This window comes from Pelodiscus sinensis, chromosome 13 (genome assembly GCF_052426305.1).
Source record: "Pelodiscus sinensis isolate ZL-2025 chromosome 13, ASM5242630v1, whole genome shotgun sequence".
Lineage (NCBI taxonomy): Eukaryota > Metazoa > Chordata > Testudines > Trionychidae > Pelodiscus > Pelodiscus sinensis.
Genome location: NC_143064.1, coordinates 15,450,642 through 15,473,298, shown reverse-complemented (window position 1 = coordinate 15,473,298; position 22,657 = coordinate 15,450,642). Strand labels below are relative to the sequence as shown.

The 22,657-nt window shown below is 44.5% G+C and overlaps 1 protein-coding gene across 5 annotated transcripts in view; it reads left to right on the top strand.

Moving 5' to 3' along the window:
• Positions 1-5,294: 5,294 nt before the first annotated feature.
• Positions 5,295-22,657, top strand: part of SEPTIN6 (septin 6) — a 46,399-nt gene continuing 29,036 nt past the window's right edge. For 4 of the 5 annotated variants that reach the window (XM_075941006.2, XM_075941002.2, XM_075941005.2 and 1 more), the window contains exons 1-2: positions 5,295-5,448; positions 14,709-14,823. In XM_075941006.2, the coding sequence (XP_075797121.1) occupies positions 5,419-5,448; positions 14,709-14,823 (145 nt within the window). In that variant the 5' untranslated portion in view covers positions 5,295-5,418. The remainder of the gene's footprint in view (positions 5,449-14,708; positions 14,824-22,657) is intronic. The other variant, XM_075941004.2, reaches the window with a different exon arrangement.

The following is a 22,657-nucleotide window of genomic DNA, read 5'->3' as shown; positions in this document are numbered from 1 at the left end:
GGATAATACACACAATTGGAATATTAATATAGAAGGGTACAGCTTACTCAGGAAGGACAGGTAGGGGAAAAAAGGGAGGGAGGTGTTGCCTTATATATTAAAAATGTATAGACTTGGACTGAGATGGAGATGGACGTAGGGGACAGACTTATTGAGAGACTCTGTGTTAGATTAAAAGGAGTAACAAACAAGGGTGATGTGATGTGCGTGGTATACTACAGACCACCGACCCAGGCAGAAAAGGTGGATGAGGCTTTTTTTAAATAACTCATAAAATCATCCAAAGCGCAGGATTTGGTGGTGATGGGGGACGTCAACTATCCAGATATATGTTGGGACACTAACACAGCAGGGCACAGATTATCCAATAAGTTCTTGGACTACATTGGAGACAATTTTTTATTTCAGAAGGTTGAGAAAGCTATTGGGGGGAAGCTTTCTAGACTAGATTTTAACAAATAGGGAGGAACTGGTTAAGAATTTCAAAGTGGAAGGCAGCTTGGGTGAAAGTGATCATGACATCATAGAGTTCATGATACTAAGGGATGGAAGAAGGGAGAACAGCAAACTAGAGACAATGGATTTCAGGAAGGCATATTTTAGTAAACTCTGAGAGCTGGTAGGCAAGGTCCCATGGGAAACAAGATTAAGAGGAAAAACAAATGAAGAGAGTTGGCAGTTTTTCAAAGGGACATTATTAAAGGCCCCAAAGCAAGCTATTCCACTGAATAGGAAAGATAGAAAATATGGCAAAAGACTGCCTTGGCTTAACCAGGAGAAATTGCATGATCTAAATGTAAAAAAGGAGTCGTAAAAAGTGGAAACTAAGACAAATTACAAAGGATGAATATAAGCAAACAACACAGGCATGCAGGGGCAAGATTAGAAAGCAAAGGCACAAAAAGAGCTCAATCTAGCTAGAGACATAAAGTGTAACAAAAAGACATTCTATAAATATATTAGAAACAAGAAGATGACCAAGGACATTGTAGGCCCATTGCTCAGTGAGGGGGGAGAAACAATAACAGGGAACTTGGAAATGGCAAAGGTGCTTAATGACTTCTTTGTTTCAGTCTTCACTGAAAAGTTTGATGATGAAGGGATGCCTAACATAGTGAATACTAGTGGAAATGGGGTAAAATTAAAAAAAAAACAAATTAAAAATTACTTAGAAAAGCTAGATGTCTGCAAGTCACCAAGACCTGATGAAAGGCATCTTAGAACACTCAAGGAGCTGATAAAGGAGATATCTGAGCCTTTAGCTATCATCTTTGAAAAATCATGGAGGTCGGGAGAGATTCCAGAAGATTGGAAAGGGGAAATAAAGTGCCCATCTATAAAAAGGGAAATAAGAACATCCCAGGAAACTACAGATCAGTCAGTTTAAATTGTGTGCCAGGAAAGATAATAGAACAGGTAATTAAGGAATTCATCTGCAAACACCTAGAAGAAAATAAGATGATAGGTAACAGCCAGCATGGATTTGTAAAGAACAAATCATGTCAAACCAATCTGATAGCTTCCTTTGATAGGATAACAAGTCTTGTGGATAAAGGAGAAGCAGTGGTCGTGCTTCTAGACTTTAGTAAGGCATTTGATACTGTCTCGCATGACCTTCTTATCAATAAACTAGGCAAATACAACTTAGATGGGGCTACTATAAGGTGAGTGCATAACTGCCTGGATAACCATTCTCAGAGAGTACTTATTAATGGTTCACAGTAATGCTGGAAGAGCATGACAAGTAGGGTTCGACGGGGTCTATTTTGGAACCAGTTCTGGTCAATATCTTCATCAGTGATTTAGATGATGGCATAGACAGTGCACTTATTAAGTTTTCAGATGATACCAAGCTGGGAGGGGTTGCAACTGCTCTGGAGGATAGGGTCATAATTCAAAATGATCTGGACAAACTGGAGAAATGGCCTGAGGTAAATGGGATGAAGTTTAATAAGGACAAATGCAGAATTTTCCACGTAACAGGGAACAATCCATTTCACACATACAGAAAGCGAAGTGACTGTCTAGAAAGGAGCACTACAGAAAGGGTCATAGTGGACCACAAGCTAAATATGAGTCAGCAGTATGACAGTGTTGCAAAAAAAGCAAATGTGATTCTGGGATGCATTTACAGGAGTGTTGTAAGTGTGACGTCCCAGGTTGCCTCGCGATGTCCTACCCGGAGTCACTCCCCCTAACTAGTGAACCAATTCCTTCAGTTTCCTCCTAGACATGTTCGTCTTCAGTTTCCCTCTCTCTAGCAAGGCGGGAGGGGAAGGGGGGCCCGGGCCCACCCACTCTCACGGGCCCCAGCCCAGGGCCCTAAGGGTTCGGGTTCAGTTTGACCCGACCCGGCTGACGGGGCGTGAACCCTTAACACGTCAGCCCAGCAGTCAATCCAGACTCTGCCCTGGGCTGCTTCCTTCCCTTCCGGTGCCGGCGCCACTTGGCACCCGGCCTTCCCAGTCAGTTCGCTCACCGTCGATGCCCGGTGCCCAGTCAGGAGGACTGGGGGATGGGTCAACCGAGTGCTCCTTCAGCCGCCGGCCTCCGTCGGGGGCGATCACCTCCGCTCCCCCTCTCCTTCCCGTCTCTACTCCGTGGGGCCATTTTAAATCTGGCGCCGGGGCCATTACCCCAGCGTCTCCTGGCGGCCCCGCCTCTCGCGTCCGGACATCCTCCTGTTGCCGCCCCCACGGAGCCCGGCCAACGTCATCTGGTGTGCCTAAGACAAAAGCGCTCTGCGCAGCTGCCGAGCAGCCCAGACAAAGCCGGCTAGTGCCTGGCATCCCGCCGTATAGTGCCGTTTGGGAGGGCGCCTCCGCACTGTGCGGGCCTGTCCCGTCACATAAGCAAGACATGACAAGTCATTCTTCTACTCAACTCTGCACTGATTAGGCCTGGAGTATTGTGTCCAGTTTTGGGCACCACATTTCAAGAAAGATATAGAGAAACTGGAGAAGGTCCAGAGAAGAGGTACAAAAATTATTAAAGGTCTAGAAAACATGAGCTATGAGGCAAGGCTGACGGAATTAAGCTTGTTTCGTTTTGAAAAGAGAAGACTGAGAGGTGACATGGTAGCAGTTTTCAAGTATCTAAAAGGGAGGAGGAGGAAGGAGGAGGAAGGAGTAAAATTGTTCTCCTTGGCTTCTGATGATAGGACAAGAAGCAATGGGCTTTAAACTGCAGCAAGGGAGGTTTAGGCTGGACATTAGGAAAAACTTCCTAACTTTCAGGGTGGTTAAACAATGGAATAAATTGCCTAGGGAGGTTGTGGGATCTCCATCACTGGAGATATTTAAGAACAGGTTAGACAGACATCTGTCAGGGATGATATAGACTGTGATTGGTACTGCTGTGAGGACAGGGGACTGGACTTGATGATGTCTTATCCAGTTCTAGTATTCTGTGATTCTGTGAAAAGAATCCTAGCCACCTCTATCAATCCAAGCTTTCACCTTTTAGGTGTGTTGCAAGAACTGGTGTAATCTGAATTACAAAATGAGACTGCTCATGTTTGGTGGCCTCTGATTGCAATGTAGCTGTACGCAGATCCTGGAAACTGCCAGAATGTAGTTTACCACAGAATGGGAGCCTTTAGCAGATGTCAAGTGTCAGAGGGGTAGCTGTGTTAGTCTGAATCTGCAAAAGTGGCGAGGAGTCCTGTGGCACCTTATAGACTAACTGAAGTGTTGGAGCATAAGCTTTCGTGGGCAAAGACCCACTTCGTCAGATGCATGTAGTGGAAATTTCCAGAGGTATACCTGCCTCTGGAAATTTCCACTACATGCATCTGATGAAGTGGGTCTTTTGCCCACGAAAGCTTATGCACCAACACTTCAGTTAGTCGATAAGGTGCCACAGGACTCCTCGCCGCGTTAGCAGATGTGTACTTGAATACAACATTTATACCACCTCTTGTGGAGTCTGACTATGATTCATATTGGATTGGGTAAGAACACTAGCACATGAACTGAAACTAACCAAAAAGCGTTAAACCAAAGACAACACCAAACAGAAAAGTATCTTATTGGTGGAGATGTTTAATGGAGTGCAACTGAGGTTGATGTCACCATCAGTCTTTGGGCTGGATCCTGGAAGCAGCTCCATGTTGGTGCATGTAGTGCTCAATTTGTAACAAAAGTGGCATTGCGGCTCAAGCACATCTTTTAAAAATTTCATAAATGATGAGGCAAGCCCAGGGATGCCAGGGTTAGGAACTGCCAAGCCTAGAGGTACTGGTAAGGGTACTGAACAATTTTGTGTAGTGAGGGTGCTGACAGCTGCTGAACCAATCCTGAAACCCTGTATATAATGGAAACCGTTTCAAGCCAGCAGCACCTCCCACACCCCCAGGTCCAGCACCTTTGGCTACTGGGCTCAGCCCTGGCAAAATTCAACACTGGATGCATCCCTGTATCTGAGCCAAGCACCACTGGGGGCTCCACTGCCATGAAACTCATTATAAGCTGGTGGCCTTATTTAACCTCCTAATTAATAACCTGGAAGCCTAGAGCGAATTGTCTGTCATGGAAGACGTCACAGATGATGCTAAATTGACATTGAGGCGAGTTCAGAGAAGAACAATACAAAATAAGGGGGATGGGGAGCCTGATACCGAGGCCTGGCGAAAGGAGCTGACAACTAGTGCAGCACGTGCCAGCAGCCTAGAAACTGTCATACCGGGAGGAAAGGATGAAGTTGAGGCAGAGATTAGGGAACGAGGCTTGACAGGGAGTCTGACGGAGGGAGAACCCGGTGCAGCGCGGCAGGGAGAGGGAGGCAGCTGCTCCCAGCAGCAGGGCAGTGCCGAGATGGAGGCTGCCTGGCAGGACAGCGGACGGCAGCTGCCGCCCCTCGGGGCAGGTGAAGGAGGGTTTCAAATAGACCTCGGGGCAGGTGAAGGAGGAAGGCATCCCGGCCAGGGAGCAGGGCGGGCATGCGGCACGTGGGGCGTGTGCAGGGCCTGGCATCGCAGGGGAGCTGCTCCCCCGCGGCGGGTGCAGAGCGGGCTGGAGCCGGGAGGTGCGGGCAGCCGCGGGGCGGGGCGGGGCGGGGCTCGCACCTTGCCAGGCTCGCGCGGGGGGCTCCGCCGCCCAGACACATTGTAGCCGAGCCGAGCACTCGCTCGCGGCCCGGGGCGAACCATTCTCCTTGCGGGGGGGGGAGGGTAGGTCCAGCCGCTGCGTCTTCGGGGAGGACGCAGCGAGGAGGGAGCAAGGGCTAGGCCGGCCCGTGGCCGCGCGAGGGGCGGCGACGTGGGGAGGCGCGGGCGCGCTGGCGGGCTGCGGGGCTCTGTAGGTGGCTGGCTGCACTGCGGCTCCCCCCCCCGGCCGTTGCAGTGGGCACGTCCCGGTGTAGCTCAGGCTCCCGGCCGCGCGAGGGGGAGTTTCCTGTGCGGCTCCTGGCGGCGGGGCCATGGCGGCGACCGAGATCGCGCGGCAGGTGGTGAGCGCGGGGCCGGGCGGGGGCTGCCGGCGGCGCGGGGCCGGGGATGGCGGGCGGCGCCCGGGGCTGCAGGGAGCTGCACGCGCGGGGAGCGATGCTGGGGCGGCGCCGAATGAATGGCTGCCCCGAGCCCGGGCTCGCGCCGCCCCCCCCTCACCGGGCGGTGGGTTCGGGGCGAGGCCCCTCCGCTAAGCCCTCCTGGGGAGATGGGTGGGGGCTGGGAATGTGCAGCTGGCTCCGCGCCCCTGCTGCGCCAGAGGCAGAGTTTGGAGGCGAGCTCCGCCAGCGCCGGGTACCTGTGATTTCCCCCCCCCCTTCTCCCCATATCCCTCCCTGCTACCCAGCGATTCCAGTTGTGTCCCCCCCCCCCCCGCAGGATTCCAGTTGTCCTCCGCCCCCCGCGGGATCCCAGATCCCCCCCCTTTTCCTGGCGATGCTACCGCTCATTGTCCCCCTTCTCTCCCCTGCCCCTCCGCTTCGAGGTCCCAGCTCGCCATCGCAGAGGCAGCCAAGTGTGGCCCCCGACGGCAGGGGAGAGTTTCGGTGGCCGCAGGGCTGTGCGGCGCGTGCAGCTCGTCCGCAACTTCCCGCGCCCCCGGGAAAGCCAAAGGGACTCTTGAGCCGGACCAGAGGGTCGGGCCAGGGGTGGGGGCGGTTAGAGGGGGTCGCCCGGGTGCTTGAGAGCGCGTGGTTCGATTCGACTTTCCTGTGACCGGGGGGCCAGTCTCCGTGCTTCACTTCCTCCCTTCTGCAGAAACGCTAACAGCACAGCCCGTGGTTTGCCAGGGCGTGTGTCCTTGCATAAGATACTGGAAGATGCTCTGAGTGCATGCGATAGATAGATTGATGGAAGTGGGGAAGGGTTTCTAGTAAACCCATCCTGTGCTGGCAACGGGGGGAGTTATATGCATGATTCTAGGAGTGGTGCAACTAGCACCCCTTCAGGGTATGTCCAGCATTTTGAGGCCCCAGGAGCCCATCCCACAGCCTGGGTGGACTGACTTGGGCTAATGGGAGTCGTGCTAGTTCTGTATCCAGTGCTGTGTTGTTGTATCTTGGGCCCTCAGAGCTTAACCTGTACCTTTAAAATAATATCCTCACAGCTGTTCTTAGAGCTCTAGCACAAGCCCCACTAGCCCTAAGTCTGTCAGTCCTGGATGAGAGGCTTGATTGCACAGGTTGCAAAACACTAGACATGGAGATCATCTTGCCATAGCGGGGTATTGGAATAGAAAATTAGCATCGTTTTACAAACAAGGAATATCCTTGATTGATCCTGTGGTTATTTAAAAATAAGGTGGGTTTATGACTAAAAACTTTGGATTTTTGCATAGTTGCACTGTCCCTAACTCACCCAGTGTTGATGAGGTGTTGCATTTATCTCATCTTGAATCCAAATGTCTCTCAGAAAAGTGACTAATGCCAAATCTGTCAGACTGCAGTAAGAACTTACTTTTATAAGTGGAGGATAAGGGATGTTAATAAGTTTTCTGTTCATTTTTCAATATCAATGGGAAAGTCTTGTGCAGCTTCCATCACTGTGAATCCTTGCTTACTTGGCATTATTTCCCATCCATAAAGAAGCATAATTCACCATTTTTGTTCTTTGCTTATTAGCAGCTCACTTTGTTAATAGACTTAAGTCTTTCCCCCATTGCATGATTGATGCAAACAAGGCTCTTCCACCCTGTGTATCCTGAGCTGCTCTTTGCATGTCCCTGTGCTGTTGAGCTCCATATGTTTTCTCTTTTGGAGCAGTGTTGGAGGGAATGGGTTCTTTATTTAGCTCTTTTTGCATGTTCTTCCAGCTGCTCATGGCACAGCTGCTCTGGCTTCATTCTTAGCACATGTCCCAGATATTTCCATCTCCTTTTCTAGGTAACTCTAGATATAACGAGTTGTTGGAACAATGATGAATCTTTGCATTAGTTATAAATTGGTTCCTTATAATACTTAGTGTTTTTCAATGGCATTTAGTTTTGAAGACATTTAGACTTTTGTCTGTACTTTTGGTGGATTTCCAGCTTTCATATCCAAATGTTAAGATGGAAATACCATTTGAGTTGAATATCATAGTTTGGTTTCTAAGCTATAAATTTTCAGTGGCCAGACCTTGGTTGAACTGATGATTGCAGCCATTGCCGTGCCAGTTGGTGACATTATTTCCTTCTGGACATCCCCCTTGGCACATTGTCATGCTGTAAACATTGGCACACTTCTTGTAATTCTTTGCTTTCTAAAATAAATTCAACATTGCATTCTCTTAAAGAAATGCTGTACAGGACTATTAGACATGCATCACTAACTCATTGAGATTTGCAATATGGCTTGGCTACTGTTGCAAGGCTAGGTAGACAGCTATTCACATTGTGTGAGGTTTTTTAATTTTGTTTTTTTAGACAAAAAATGTGTGTGCCACAAGCTGAAAACATCTTTACCCTGATAGATTACTCGTGTTGTTTTAGGCCTAGACTTGAGGCAGTGTTTTGTTGTGCATGGTCATTGCATGGTGCAGAAGAAGAGCACTGTTCTTGCTGAAAGCAGTTAAAATTGTGTAAGAAGGGCAGGACTGGGATTGCACCAGGGATTCACTGTGAGGATACAAAACCTTTTGTCTCTATGCTGTACTCTGCCACCAACCAAATCAATATTAACGGAAAATTATTGCCATTTGATTACTGAGTGGTCTCTGGGCAATAAATGTGCTATTGATGCAGTAGGGATGTTAAATTTTGATTAATCAACTAATCAAATAGTCACCATCCCACTGCGCCTTTCCCGTTAAAATGTGCAAGAGCCACGGGTGGCTCTTGTACATTTCAGAGAGAGAGGTGCAGCAATAGGGATGCCTCTGCTTCCTGTGAAGATGGTGCTGAGGGTGGGGGGACCAGCTTTTAAGTCAGCTCCCTCCAGCACCAGCTTCTGCTCTCCCCCCATTGCTACCTCTCTGGTAGAGGCAGCAAGTGGAAGGAGCTACTAGTCGAGTGACTGCTTGACTATATCTGATACGCTTCTGCTTATTGGGTAGTTGATTAGTCACTTACATCCCAATTTTGCAGGGAACATGTATCCACAGCACAAAAATGATCACTGTTACTGTCAGCCTCTGCTGAGATGCAAAGAATAAATTCACCCTTTACCTCTAGAGGGCAGTTCTTTCTGCTTATGGTTGAGACATGTTAGCAAGGCAATGCAGATGAGCCTCTGATATCTTCTTTGCAAATGAATAGGGTGCAGGTCTCAATTGTTGTGAATCTGAACAATAGGATCCTGATCCTGTAAATTGATTATCCTAGGCAGAAGCCTAATGCTTTCATTTGAAGTGGGTGTGTCTGCTTGAATGAAAAAGGTTTATGGGGTTGGGGGTCAGCTTGCTGGATCAGAGTCTAGATGTGCATAGGAAGCTGCCATATATAATTTATATAGTACAAGATTGGAAGTAATAGGAGGAGGGGTGTTGAATGTTGTCGTATCCGTTTTTTGTTGAGGGGAATTTTTCCTGGGAAAATATCCAAATAGCCTGACATCTCTGCAACCTTTGGCAAGGGCATCAAGAATTGCTAGCAATGAAGGAGTCAGTCTGAAATTCCAGAAGCACTTCACTGTTCTTACATGTTGAATGAATGATCAGTGCAATCACGTTAAAGTGGAGATTGCCATTGTTGTTTTAGTGAATTCAAAATCATTGTTTAAAAATTAATCTGACTACTGCCACTAATAACGAGGAAAGAAAAAGAAGCATGAAGCCCTTTTCCTCCACAACTGTAATGCAGGCATCTGAAATATAGTTACACTGTCCACCAGGGATTTCTGGTCATTGCATAAATAAAAGAAACACATACTTGTACAAGTCTGAAGCAGTCAGTAAAAGTGCTATTTTAAGCTGTCTTCTCATCAGAGCCAACCTGGGTCTAAGTTACATGAGTATCATAATGCAGAGTCTTGCACCCAGAAAATGAAGTTGCTCCAATATTATTCTTGCTTTAAGGTGACGTGAAAATCTTTTTATTTGTTAAAAGTGAGACACTTACTAGACATTAGGGATGTGAAAGGTTAACCAGTAAGATCACTGTAAATGAGTGATTTTTATCAGAAAAAACTTAAATAATCTAATAGCACCTTAAAGACTAACAAAACATGTAAATGGTATCATGAGCTTTTGTAGGCACAACCCACTACTTCAGATGACAGGAGTGTAGAAAGTCCAGATCGAAGAATAAATAAGGGAAGGAGGGGAGGAAGAAAACGCATTATCAACTATCTACAACCTATCCTGGAAAATGACCCATTGTTCTCAGAGGCCTTGGGGGAAAGGCCAGTTCTCGCTTACAGACAACCCCCAACCTCAAACAAATTATTTCCGGTAACCACACAACACACCTCCATCATGATCATCCAGGAATTCACCTGCAATCAGCCCTGGTGCCATCTCTGCCCACACATCTACCAACCATTTCATCACTGGACCCAACCACATCAACTGCCAAATCAGAGGCTCATTTAACTGCACATCCATTAATGTGATCTATGTGATCCATACCCTCCCCTTTTTTTCTCTCTATCTCCCAACCCCCTTCCCTTATTTATTCTTGGATCTGGACTTCCAGCATTCCTGTCACTGAAGAAGTGGGTTGTGCCCACGAAAGCTCATGATACCATCAACATGTTTTGTTAGTCTTTAAGGTGCTACCAGACTATTTGTTGTTTAAGTTTTTCCTGTTACTAACTCAGTTACCCCTCTGAAGCTTTTGATTTTTACCAGTTCAGGTTAACTGGTAACTGATGGGGGCTAGAGCAGCTCCAACCTTTCTTGGGCTGGGGTTTGTTCCAGCGTCTCAGGGGGTCTCTGTCCATGGACAGTCTAGGCACCCCACTGGCAGGGCCTGGTCAGCTCCAGTATGGGATAGGGGACAGGGGCCCTGTGGACTGGGGATCCAGCCCAGATCCTGCTTAGTCAGTTATCCAGTTAAACATTAACTGATTAACTAGGATTTTACATCCCCACTAGACACCATTATCAAAGGACAATCTTGTTAGAAGAAACAGTCAGATAATGGCCTTAACCTAGATAAGCTCTTGTGTGTACAAATTCCTGGATTTCTTTGCTGAGCAATGCTAGAAAATGTGTATCCCAGGTTTTACATCCCATATGTAAAATCTTATTAAGGGCAGTTCACGGCAGAGGTTCTTGTGCACATCCAAACAAATACAGCACAGACTGAACTGCTTTCCTTCAGAGCAAAATTTAATTCATATCTGCACTGAAACACTCAGTATGTTGTTTCTGACATAGACATTACATGTAGCAACATTCTGAGTAGGTGACGTTTTGCATGTTGAGGCCCTGGTCCTGAAAACATGCCATGTGCATAAGTAGGCTACCAGCAGGCAGAACGTTTTTGGCCCAAGAGTGTCCTCTCCCCACAGATTTTTCTCATTGCTGATGATCTGGTATGCCTCAAGCAGCCTGAGTCTAAACCATTTACTTTCCAATGAATTTCACTGCTTCTTATCTCTCAACTTCTGGACTGAAGTGTCAATGAGAATTAGTGGCATTTTTTTAGGTGTGTAGGGCTCTACTATACTTCATAGTGATGGGCTTCATTTTATGACTCTTAATTTCCATTCTTCAGGGCTGTTTATCTTTACGACACTCAGTACTTAACAGTGTATAACAGCTTGATATATCAAGTTTTTTTTTATGTAGTCTTTGTGTTTTAATGTGAAGGTTAGCATACTAAGATTAAAAATCAGTTATTTGCACCGTATTTGCTGCTATGTCTAGAACGGATGTGCAGTGTGGTCTAACAGTATTTTCAAACCACAGGTGACTAGAGAAGAGTGAACAGGAAGTGAATTGTAGATAGAGTTCTACCTTGTGAAATATAGCTTGCCTCTTGTTTTTATGGGTAATTTTTTTTGTTCCATCTGTATCACATGTATATTTAGAGATGAAGAGAGAGAATGTGTTCTGAATGAGTGCATATACTTCCACCCACATTTCCTGCAGCAATTTGGATTGAATTCTTAAAGTTTTAGTGTTTTAGGTAATATTTCCATACTGAAGATTTAAGACTTAGTACTGACAACACTTCATATGTCTCTGTCTCTAATTTAGAATCTTATTTGTGATTCCTTATCTGTTGCTTTTGTTAGTGCTCATCAATGGGTTGTTTCCAGTAGGGTATTAAGATAGTGGTGATTGTTTATCAGAGACAAAACTGTGCCAGACAGTGTTCCGTTGGTTTTTATCTTAGCTTGTTTAAATTTGTGCTTGTGAAGACTTTATTGCAACCTGATTCACCTCCTGTGTACAATATTATCTAATTCTTACTCCTTTTTGAATTATTAGAATGCAGAGCTGCATACTCAGAAGTCGCTTGAGATAAACTAACATTTCTTGGGTGACTAGAATGCATTCATCTCATAAACATGTGATTTCAAGGCAAGGTGCTTTGGAATTCATCAAGTGCCATATTTGGTGAACATGTTGGCAGGAGGAAGCAGACGCACACACAAAATATGGCTGGGCTAACATATTTACACATAACAAGACTGTAAATATGGCTAATGGCTTGAGTTTATGTGGAGCTTCAGATAAAAAACAATAGCATCCATGTTGCAGTCTATTCCTAATGCATTTCTAGAGAACATTTTCCCTATTCTAAAATGTGTAGTTCAATGAAAGAAAAAAACACACTTTATGATCTTTTTTTTAAAGGATTTTCAATATGTAAAGAGAGAAATCCGAGAGGCTAAAAAGTGACATTTATGCACTCTCGCACACTGGTTTTGGCCACTGTACTTCTAACAAACTAATGATGAATTTAAAAGGCCAAATGTGAATTTTCTGGACTAGAGATTGGAATACCTGGTTTAGGGAGATGCCTTGAAGGAGAAAAATGTCTTTGTGAGGGAGAAACTAGGAATGTAAACGAACCCCCTCCCAGCTCCATCCCGGCTCGAGCCAGCTCCAGGAGCTACCCCTGCTGCAGCTCTTCATAGCAGTTCTTATTGACTAATTATGTACAAATTGTATCAACTACACAATTAGTCAGATAACCACAATTTAACATCCTTAAGAGAAACTGTTCTTCCTAGCACATTTGTGTGCAAATATGAGACTAACACCAAAATAGAATTTTGGATGAGTCAGACTCTGAATATGAACCTTTGCATATACTTTGAATACCTTTATGCAGATGTCTAGCTTGTGTCCAGAAAGATTTATCGTAAGTTGACCTGTGGCAAGTAGCTAGGTGAATATTTCTAAAAGGCTGGTGGTGAGGAGCTGCTCTGTGTACCTGGCATGAGAGAGGGGGCCTGGAAACAAAGGTTTATCCACTCCACACATCCCTCTTTCATGGGCAGGTGCGGAAGTCAGAGAAAGGACTGCTTCTTTTCACTCTACTGAAATCCCTCTGCTGCACTCTTGAGGTGGTTCTGGCATAGCTGCTGTTTGTTTTGGCATAGGGATGTAAAATCCCATTTAATTAGGCCATGAGTGGGGAGCTGGTCCCTGGGTACCTGTCAACATCCCTATTTTGTAACAGTGTTGTTTGTGACACAGGAAAAGATGGAGTCTTGGGGCAGCCAATCTCCAAGCATTATTTCTAGCTGAGCCAGTGGATGACTGGCAGTTGCTGCTGTTTGAAAGTCTCTTCTGGGTTTGACTCAGTAGGAACATTTTGACCATATGAGAATCTTAACTATTGGAACCAGGCTGCCAGATGTTTGGGGGAGGAGGGTAGCAAAGCATTGCTGAGGAGTAATTGTTGATGCAAGGTTCTATGTACCTAGAGCAGTGAAGGGGGGAACTTAAGGCCCAGGGGCTGCATCTGGCCCCCGTCTTACCTGGATCCAGCCCCCAAGGCTTCTCCCCCAGCATTGGCACTCCAACCCTCCCCCTGCAGGGCTGAAACGCACAAAATCTACTAGGTTAGCCCCCTCTCCCAGGCTCTGGTGTGCAAGGGGATTGTGAGGCATGTCTTTCTCCTTCTCAGTTGAGGACCACAACGACACTGTAAATGTGTTTGGGTTTTTTTTGCTTCTCACTTGCCTGATTTTTCCTGTATTGTTGCACATGCAAACATCTTAGTAACTGATTATAGTCAGTAAAATCCTAATAATGACCATCAGCAATAGGAAACACACACAACTGCCATCATTGCAAGGACCAATAGGAAATAATCCCACACTGCAGGTAGAGTGACCATCACCCCCAACTGATTTTTCTGTGGGTCAGCAGCCCTCAACCCAATAAAGATTTCCCTCCCCTGATCTAGAAGCTAGAATTTTCCTTCTCTGCAGATCCACACAATTGAATTGCAGCACTCATTTTCAACTCATGGCATTTTCCTGGACAGTCTGTTGCCTCTTGTGATAAATATGCAAGAGGTTACATGGTCTGCCAACTAACACTAATTATGTATAGTATTGCCTATAGCTTGGACCACAACAATCCCAGAAGTATAGTATAGAATAGAGAGAGAGGAAAAAGTCCTGTTGGGTCACCTAGTCAAATCTACCTGCAGAATTATTTCCTATTGGTCCTTGCAACGATGGCAGCTGTGGGTGTTTCCTATTGCTGATAGTCATTATTTGGATTTTACTAACTGTAATCAGTTACTAAGATGTTTGCATGTGCAACAATACAGGAAAATGTCATGTTCAGCAGCTCTCCATTTAGGTTCTGTTGACAGCAGTTGTTAAAATATTTACATTTTACAAGCATGTTGCATTTCCATTGTCTGATTGGTAAGGTTACAACTTGATGGTTAGAAAGAATAAGTAACAAAGTTATTTTGACATTTTTATTACAAAATAGCCACAGTTACTGATAATTAACTTCTATTTTCCCTGGGAGGGCATGAGTGTTGTTTCCATTATAGGGAAAGTCTTGAGAGTCCTACGCCTCAAAGCTTTAATGATTATGAATAAACTGTGTATACACACACACACACACACACACACACACACACTTGTTTAATCATAGTTTCTTGAATATATTTCTGTGGCAAAGCAGCTTTGCAGTGCAAGTGGAATTGGGTATTTTGTTTGCATTATCTGGAGCCATTTTTAAGCAGTGAGGGAAGTATACTGACAAGAAGCAAAGATTTACAGTATATACAGATCTGGTTTTTTGGCTTGCTTGGCAGAAGGAAGAAGTGACGCATTCCCCTTCGGAAATCTTAAAAGTGTCTATTGATTAGAATGTTGTATTTAGAAGTAATTTTAAAAAATGTTTTAAATCTTTCCAGGGTGAAGGCTGCCGTACAGTCCCTCTTTCTGGACATGTAGGATTTGACAGTTTGCCTGACCAGCTGGTTAATAAGTCAGTTAACCATGGCTTTTGTTTCAACATCCTGTGTGTGGGTGAGTATTTCCATTTTGGGATAGTCTATTGCAGAACAAGGCTGCTCTGCAGCCAGAAGTCACATTAGGTAATTGGATTAATATGGTAGCTTTGATTTATTCAAAATGCAATTTTTTTTGTAATATGTAATTTAATGAGATTTACTGGCATTCTAAAAAGTCTGCAGCTGAAGTAATGGAGACATGTAATGTGCAAATCTACTGAGCAAAGAACTGTAGAAGTCATTTCTAAGATCCTCAGCTTTTTTATTTTTGGTGGGGATTTTTTTCATATTTTAATGCAATACTTTTAGTAAAAAATCAGCTGTAGAAGTCAAATAATTTGACACGAGGCCTTTTCTGGATTGCCAGTTACTTAAAGAAAAATTGTGCTACTCTTAAAAGGCAAAGAAAAACACTACAAAAATATTCTTTCCCTATCCACTTTTCTTCTGTACTTGTGTGCACTTGGGTGTTTATAGGCAAGTTAAGTTAGTGTCTAGACCAGGCTTTGTGCATCTCAGCATGTCCAAGTTGCCCTTTCACAGCTCTGTCTGGGCACCTCAGTCATCGTATGCAGTTACTGTCTGATTTTTATATCTTATGACCATAGTATATGATGTATCCATATAGTCTTAAATGGGATTGTGGAGCCAAATGGCCTCTTCGTAGCACAGGGTGGAAACAAAATTAGTTACTGGTGTCACCATATGGCTAAACATTCCTTAATGAGTAGTGGAACAAGACTACTATACTTCTCCTGACTGATCTAAGTCTAGCCTCCAGAGGTAAAGTATGTTTGCTACCCTACAGCTGCTATTCCAGATAGACTGTGCTTGCATGTCTCTGACTTCAAGGTACTGTCAATAGACTAAAGCAGGGGCAAAGGAAGACATGATTCTAATGCTTAATAAGAGCAAAATTTGCCCCTTAAATCCTAATGACCTGTCTTGGCTCTGATAGTTGGTGTTTGTGTTTTGTGAAGTTCTCTCCACATGTGTCTACATTGCAGTAGGACACTTGCAGCCGACTTGGGCTCAGTGGGCTATACGACTGCAGGATAGACATTTAGGCAGCCCTAGGCCGAGCCTGAATGTCGACACTGCAACTTCATAGCCTTGCAGCCTGAGCACTATGGGCCCATGTCAGTGGACACTGGCCAGCTGCGGAAGTCTTATTGCAGTGTAAACGTCCCCTCCCTGTCCACGAAAGATCCATGTATGCAATGCAGTGTGTGGCACTCTGGAGTTCATGAGAAATTCAGACAGGAAGAGCAAAATGGTGAGAGTCGAGCTCTGCCAAATGTTTCTGAGAGGAAAACTTTCCCTTACAACGGAATTCCTGTGAGAAGATAAACTTCATTGACAAATGGAGGTCATTGTCGGGTTCAGCTGTTAGGTAATTCCCCTGCATGCGTTCCCAAAGATGGTACTCTTATTTTGCTGTTACTACTTGACTCCTCTTTCCTTCTTGCTTGTTGAAGTGTGGTGGTGTTTCTGTGGTTGTAGGCTTCTCTTTAGATTATGTATTCTCTTTGATATGTGGAAAGTGGTTGACTTCTTCTGCTTATTTTTTTTCCTGCGAGTAGGACAAAACTATAATATATACCCATCAAACATTAATCAATATGAATAACAAGGGGGTTCATCAATGAGATTAATATTCTCATTACAAGTACTAACAACAGTGCTCATAGAAATATTCCATTGCAGACTAGACACTTGTACTATCTTGGCTTCATCTTTTGTAATTAGTTTTTTAATTAAATTTTTGTTAGGAAAATATCATTAATGGCTTGGCAAAGGGCAGTGTAGTGAGCAGGGGTGGCCGCTCACTGACCCCGAGGGAAAAGAATCCCTCTCTGATCCCGGGTGAGCCAAGCCAGGTCCCTGCTTCCTTTATCTCCCTGGAAGCTAAGGGGCAGGGCGGGTAGGATAAAAGCCCAGCCCAGAAGCTCAGTAAGACCCCAGCCACCTGAGGAAGCGGAGGCCTGCTCTGAGCTCCCAAGCTAGGAGGGCCCTGAGGACCTTGCAGAGGCCGAGGTCTGGCCCAGATCGCCGGGCCCCTGCTCGGAAGAAGAGACCTTCTTTACCCTGGCAGTCTGTGTGGGGCTGGGTAGATGCTGGGGGTGTCAGGAAGTGGCCCAGGGGAAGCTGACGACTGAGCTTATAGAACTTTAGCGTGTGTCAGTGTGTTGCAGGCTGGATCCCTGCTGACCCCAATGGCAGCCAGGGCTGTTCCTGCTAGGGCTGTGGGCCGGGACTTGGTGGAGTAGGGAGGGTCCGCATCTTCCCCCTCCCCCCCCCCCCCCACACTCCACATACCAGGTGTCAGTCTTCCCCTCCCTTCTCTTGCCTGGGGAACTGCATTTGTGTTCCTGAACCAGGGCCTGGGCCTTACTGACTGTGGGACTTCATTTGTGTTGCTGTCCCGCCCTGAACCAGGGCCTGGGTTTACCAGTCGTTGAACTACTATTTGTTTGTCTTTGTTTGCCAGGTCCATCCTGCTGGCCAGGTATTTAATTTAAAGGGGTCTGCTATTTATTTATAGGCCGGAGCACAGGTCTGGGGCCCAGGACTAAGCCAGTTGGCTTACAGGCAGAATATACTTTCTTCAGTCTTATTTGAATGGTTGTTAAATATTTGTTTTTTCTTATAAGTGTTTTGTTTAAATTTCATGTTAACAATCAAACTATTAAACATTCTGAAAAAATAACTTTCTCCTTTCTATTTGTCAGGTTTAATTTACATATCATATTCAGTTCTTCTCATCCAGAAAGTCTTTCCTTTCAGAAAAGTAGTCAAGACATGAAATTTTAATGCAAAAACACAAGAAGGGAAATAATAGGCTTAGTTTCGTGCCACTTTGGGGGAGGGATAGCTCAGTGGTTTGAGCATTGGCCTGCTAAACCCAAGGTTGTGAGTTCAATCCTTGTGGAGGCCATTTGGGGCAAAAGTTTGTCAGGGATGATGGTACATGGTCCTGCTGTGAAGGCAGCAGACTGGACTTGATGACCTTTCAAGGTCCCTTCCAGTTCTAGGAGATAGGCAATCTCCATTAATTAATTAATTAAAAAAGCACAAACTGATTCCTTCCCCTTTTCCTTTTTGCTAATCTCTGCAATATGCAATTTTTATGGAGGGATGATTCTTTTAACGGGAAGCTTACCCAACTAGTTTATAACATTCCTTAAGACAGTTGAATATGAAAGTGCAACATTTAAACACTTCAATCACAAGTAATCTTTGTTGAGAAAAGGAAATTATGTATAGGTTGGACCTCCCTAGTCTGGAACCTTTGGGACCTTAACTGTTCTGAGCCAGGGAGTTTGTCAGACCGGGGAGGTCCTAGACACTAGGCACCACACCGAGGCTCCCACTGGTCACTGGGCTCTGCTCCCTGTCGAGTGTGGCTTCTGGCCACCAGCTTGTCTGCAGCTGCCTGGGCCCCTGGCTGCCAGCTGTGTCTGCCCAGCCCTGGGCTCGCGGATGGTGGACTCCCATCCAGTCCCCACTCTTGGTTGCCAGGGCTCTCTGGTCCAGCAACAGGACCACAGATGATGTCGGACCAGAGTGTCCTGGATTTCATAGGTTCAACCTCTAGATATTTTTAATAGATACCACATTCATTGTAAGCCTATTATTCTGTCAGCTCTCCCTGAATCTCTTAAAGTGATTGCATTTTGTTAAGGAACAACTTGGAAGTGACTTGTAATGATTAATTCTGATTAAGAGCCATTTTAAGATGTTGTCTGCTGAAATTGATCTTTGATTTGAGATGAAAGCCAAAAATGGGGAGTGAGTGGGGGAAAAAATAACTGAGCAGTGTACTAGAAGCCATGTAGACCAGGAACAGAATCCCTGATAATTAGTGATAAGTAGCGGTTGCCTTCCTTTTCAGAGCATTAGTTGGATAAATATTTTGGTGCCTTCCCCTGTTTCCTTCGTGCTGTCTACCTTATTTAGTGAAATGCAGAGAGATAATAGAATTGGGTAGCTCCTGCGCTTCAGTGAGCTTTCTCAATACAGGCCAGTGCAGATTAGGGTCATGTTAGATTGTCATTCCACTTCACGCGAGTGGCTCCTTCCCTGAAGGGAATCTTTAAAATGAAAATACCTGCTCCTTGTGCACTTGGAGCAATGAGAAACTGACACAGCCCCAGAATGGGGCTTGATCTCATAGCTTGTGACACGGCCACTCTAAGAAAAAGAAATGCCCGTTTCCAGCAGATAAGCATGTTTCTTCATGAGCCGTATTTCTCCCCAGTTTTTGCAAGCCTGCCTATGCGTTTCGTTATGTGCATGCAGTGTAGTTGTAGTTGTGTCTGTCTCATTAGATACTTTTTACCAAGAAGTGAAACTGTATTCATGTTCGTAGCCTAAACTGAGTCATGGTGTTAGAGGTTCTGTTCTAGGTACCATTAGCAATTGTGCTGTATGATGCCAGGGCTGAGGTTGGTTCATGTTCTGTCTAGTGCTTTGGGGTGATGGGATTACTACAATTCTCAATTGCACTTTTCCCAAAGGGAACATTTTACTTGTCTGAAACAGATTTGACAACAAAACTGGGTGGATTCAGAGGCTTCTGCCTGATTACCCAGGCTGACAAGTCAATCTATGGTGCCTAGAGAAGATGCACGCGGTGTTCAATAACAGCCTAGTGAGGCTTGTGAGCTGTGACTTTGAAGGGGCCATTGTAAAGCTGCAGTAACTGAACATCTGTGGCGTTGATCAGAATGGATTCAAAATAAGGAGGTTGCTTAGAATACAAAGGTGCTCCTGAAAAGAGGAGAGGGAAAAATATTGTATGGAGTTTTCTGGATTTGGGGTCAAATTCTGCCTTCACATGCACATAAGTAGCTCCCACACGTGCACAGGAGAATTTGCCTCATTGCATTTAAATTTTGACTTTTGAGCCAAGAGGACACTTTGTCTTTTTAAGTTGCCTGGAAACCTACTGATTATTTTTGTGTTTAGTTTTTTTTCTTTATTGTTTCATCTGCTATGAAATGGATGCTTCCTGTCACTTAATGGCAAAGTACTTCTTTTGAAATGATACTTTGTTCCTCTTTTGTCCTCAAACTCCCTAATGAAGGAGAACCAAAACCCCACACAATTTGCAAAGGTTCTCCCTACAGTGGGCTCATATAAGGCTTGTCTTTGTGGGAAGATTTCCCAGCATAGCTACACTGAAATTATTTGGTTGTAATTACACTAATACAAATTTCTATTGGAAGTGGAGCAAATGTTCTGGGATAAAATGACTTTTATTCCTGAATAGTGGCCAGCTAGGAGCTTTATATAGCATAGCTATAGCACAGTCATTGTACTAGGTTAGTGTGCAGGGAAACTTCCCCATGCAGACAAATCCTAAGGGAACTATTGTTCCCCTCTCCACAGGGAATGTTTTTATCATGCGGAATTGCCTATATGAATCCTAATCTCTTTAACAGGTAGTGTGTTGTTTAGACATTGTAATCTGCTTCTCTAGCAAAGTGCCTGCTTTTGCTTTAAAAGACATCTTTTTTTTTTTATTGAAGAGGAAATGCTCAACCCCAGTTATTGGGCTTTTTCCCTTCTGATCGCTTGCTGCAGATCAGAGCATGGAAAAGTGTGTCCTGGCTCTGAAAACCTTCATTATGGTAGGGCAAAGAAGCGGCACCCTTGGCAGGTTGTGAGTTACTGCATCGAAAAACTCACTAGCTTCTGTCTGGCAGTGCTTTGGTTCTGGTGCAGGGTTCAGTGTAGCAGGCTTCAGGTTTTCAGTCCTTGAAAATACTTCCATCTTAAAAGCTAAAATTAATTCACCTTTCATGAGCTTCTCTAGCCCATGCTTGCCAATTATCAGGAGTACCTGTGTTCCTACAGGATGTTCTGCTGAAGCTGAACGTGAAACAGCATGTTTTCACTAAAACGTCTAGGACAGGGCTACTCAACTTTGGAAGCCCTGGTGGCCACAATGATACTCACAGCACATGCCAAGGGCCGCAACTTAAGTGTGGTTGGATATACTTGCAAATATATATGCAAATAGCTTCTTTCACACTGACAGGCATGAATACAAAGATTTAAGGCAAGACTGTACAACACACAGGCCCGATTTAAGACAGTTCTGCTGCTATTAATAAAATGCAATATTTACCCAATTTCTGCCCATTTGACAGCACTTTTAATGAGTAATGACAGTACAGGAATTGAACTACTAAAACGCATATCGACAGGAGACCATTACATGGACTGACTTTTTGCTTTGGCTCCCATCCATGGGCCGCAAACAAACAGGCCATGGGTGAGTAGCCCTGGTCTAGGATGTCACAGGCACAGGACTGTGTGGTGCAGGATCAAGGAGAAGGAGGCTTGGAGAAACTGCTTAATAAAGCAGAACTATCTGAAATCATTTGCAGTGCAAAATATCAGCTTCAGCATGAACTAATGCCTAATGCTTGAGACTAGGGATTGGCTCTATGCCTAATACCGCCACCCACTCGTTGTGTAAGGAGCAAATCAATGCCCCCCTCTCTGCCAACCTCCTTTTACCAATTTGTAAAAAGGGAGAATACACTTCCAAAGCTCTTTGGAAGTCTTTTGTGGGGATCACTATGTGCAGAATATTGTTGCATTACAGTTCAAGGGTCAGTTCAACTGCTACTCTCCCCCCTCCCACAAATATTACAATTCAGCCATACTCAGCATTGTTACTAAGTCAGGCACGCAGTGTAAATTGTGTTGCTGTTGCTTTTCAGTAGGTGTGCAGGCTGTCTGAGTTTCCTGGTACAGCAAGTTATAACAATGGCAGGTCATCACTGCTTTCCTTTCCCTAAATAAATTCCTAGCCATACTTTGGGTAGTATTGCATGACACTTAGATACAACTTCCAATACTGGACTCTTGAGTGTGTGTAACCTTCACAGCAGGCAGTAGCTTCTCCAGTCAGGCTATTCTCATTGGTCTGAACACACTGGCATTTTCCCATTGTGCTCAATCAGAGTAATACACCTCCCTTAATCCTCATTCATTGTTTGTGTTCTCTGGAGATGATTCTAATGCTGTCAGATGGAGTGAGCCCAGTCTACTTTGCCTCTTGTCCTTTTTACAATACCATCTGTTCCATCTGGACTTCTCTATCCTATCAGAAGCAGTTGGCGCTATTCACATCTTCTTGCCTGCTAAAATTTCCTTCTGTTAGGCAGGAAGTCCTGAGGGATTGACCAATAATCCTTCACTTTATTCCTTTTTCCATTTTAAAATAGCATTGTTCTCTAGTTTGTCAGATGTCTTTTCAAAAAGTCAGAATTTATTAAAAATGGGAAATGTGAAAAATCTCATGCCATTTTTACATCAGTGCTGACCTATTGGCTCTTTTTTAAAATTTCTCATCTTAGACCAAGAAATTAATTTCTCTGGTATGTAGTTAATTGTGCTTTCAGATTTTTAGTGCTGCAAGTGTTAGAGTATTTACACGTAGCAAGGAAGCATTCGTTATTTTAAAAACTTAAATCTTTATACACAGACACGCACTTGCATATTTTGGGCTGCAGCACCTACGTTGGTCTTAATTTTATTATAAATCTGAGTTGTTTTATTTGGTAGCTGTGCCTCTGAAATCAAAATTTAAAAAAACTGTCTTAATTGAGATTTGAAAAGAGAACCTATGAAAACAAATTTTAGTCACTCTTGGATTTATAATATTTTTAGAAGATCTAAATTTATGTAGATTAAACTTACATTGTCTCTGCTTAAAGCAACTGATACATGATTTTATGTTGCACCATTGAAGTCAGTGGGAGCTAGCCCGTTGGCTTTATGCATTCAGGATTAGACCCTGTATTGTTTTTCTTTTTTTCTCCTTTTATTAC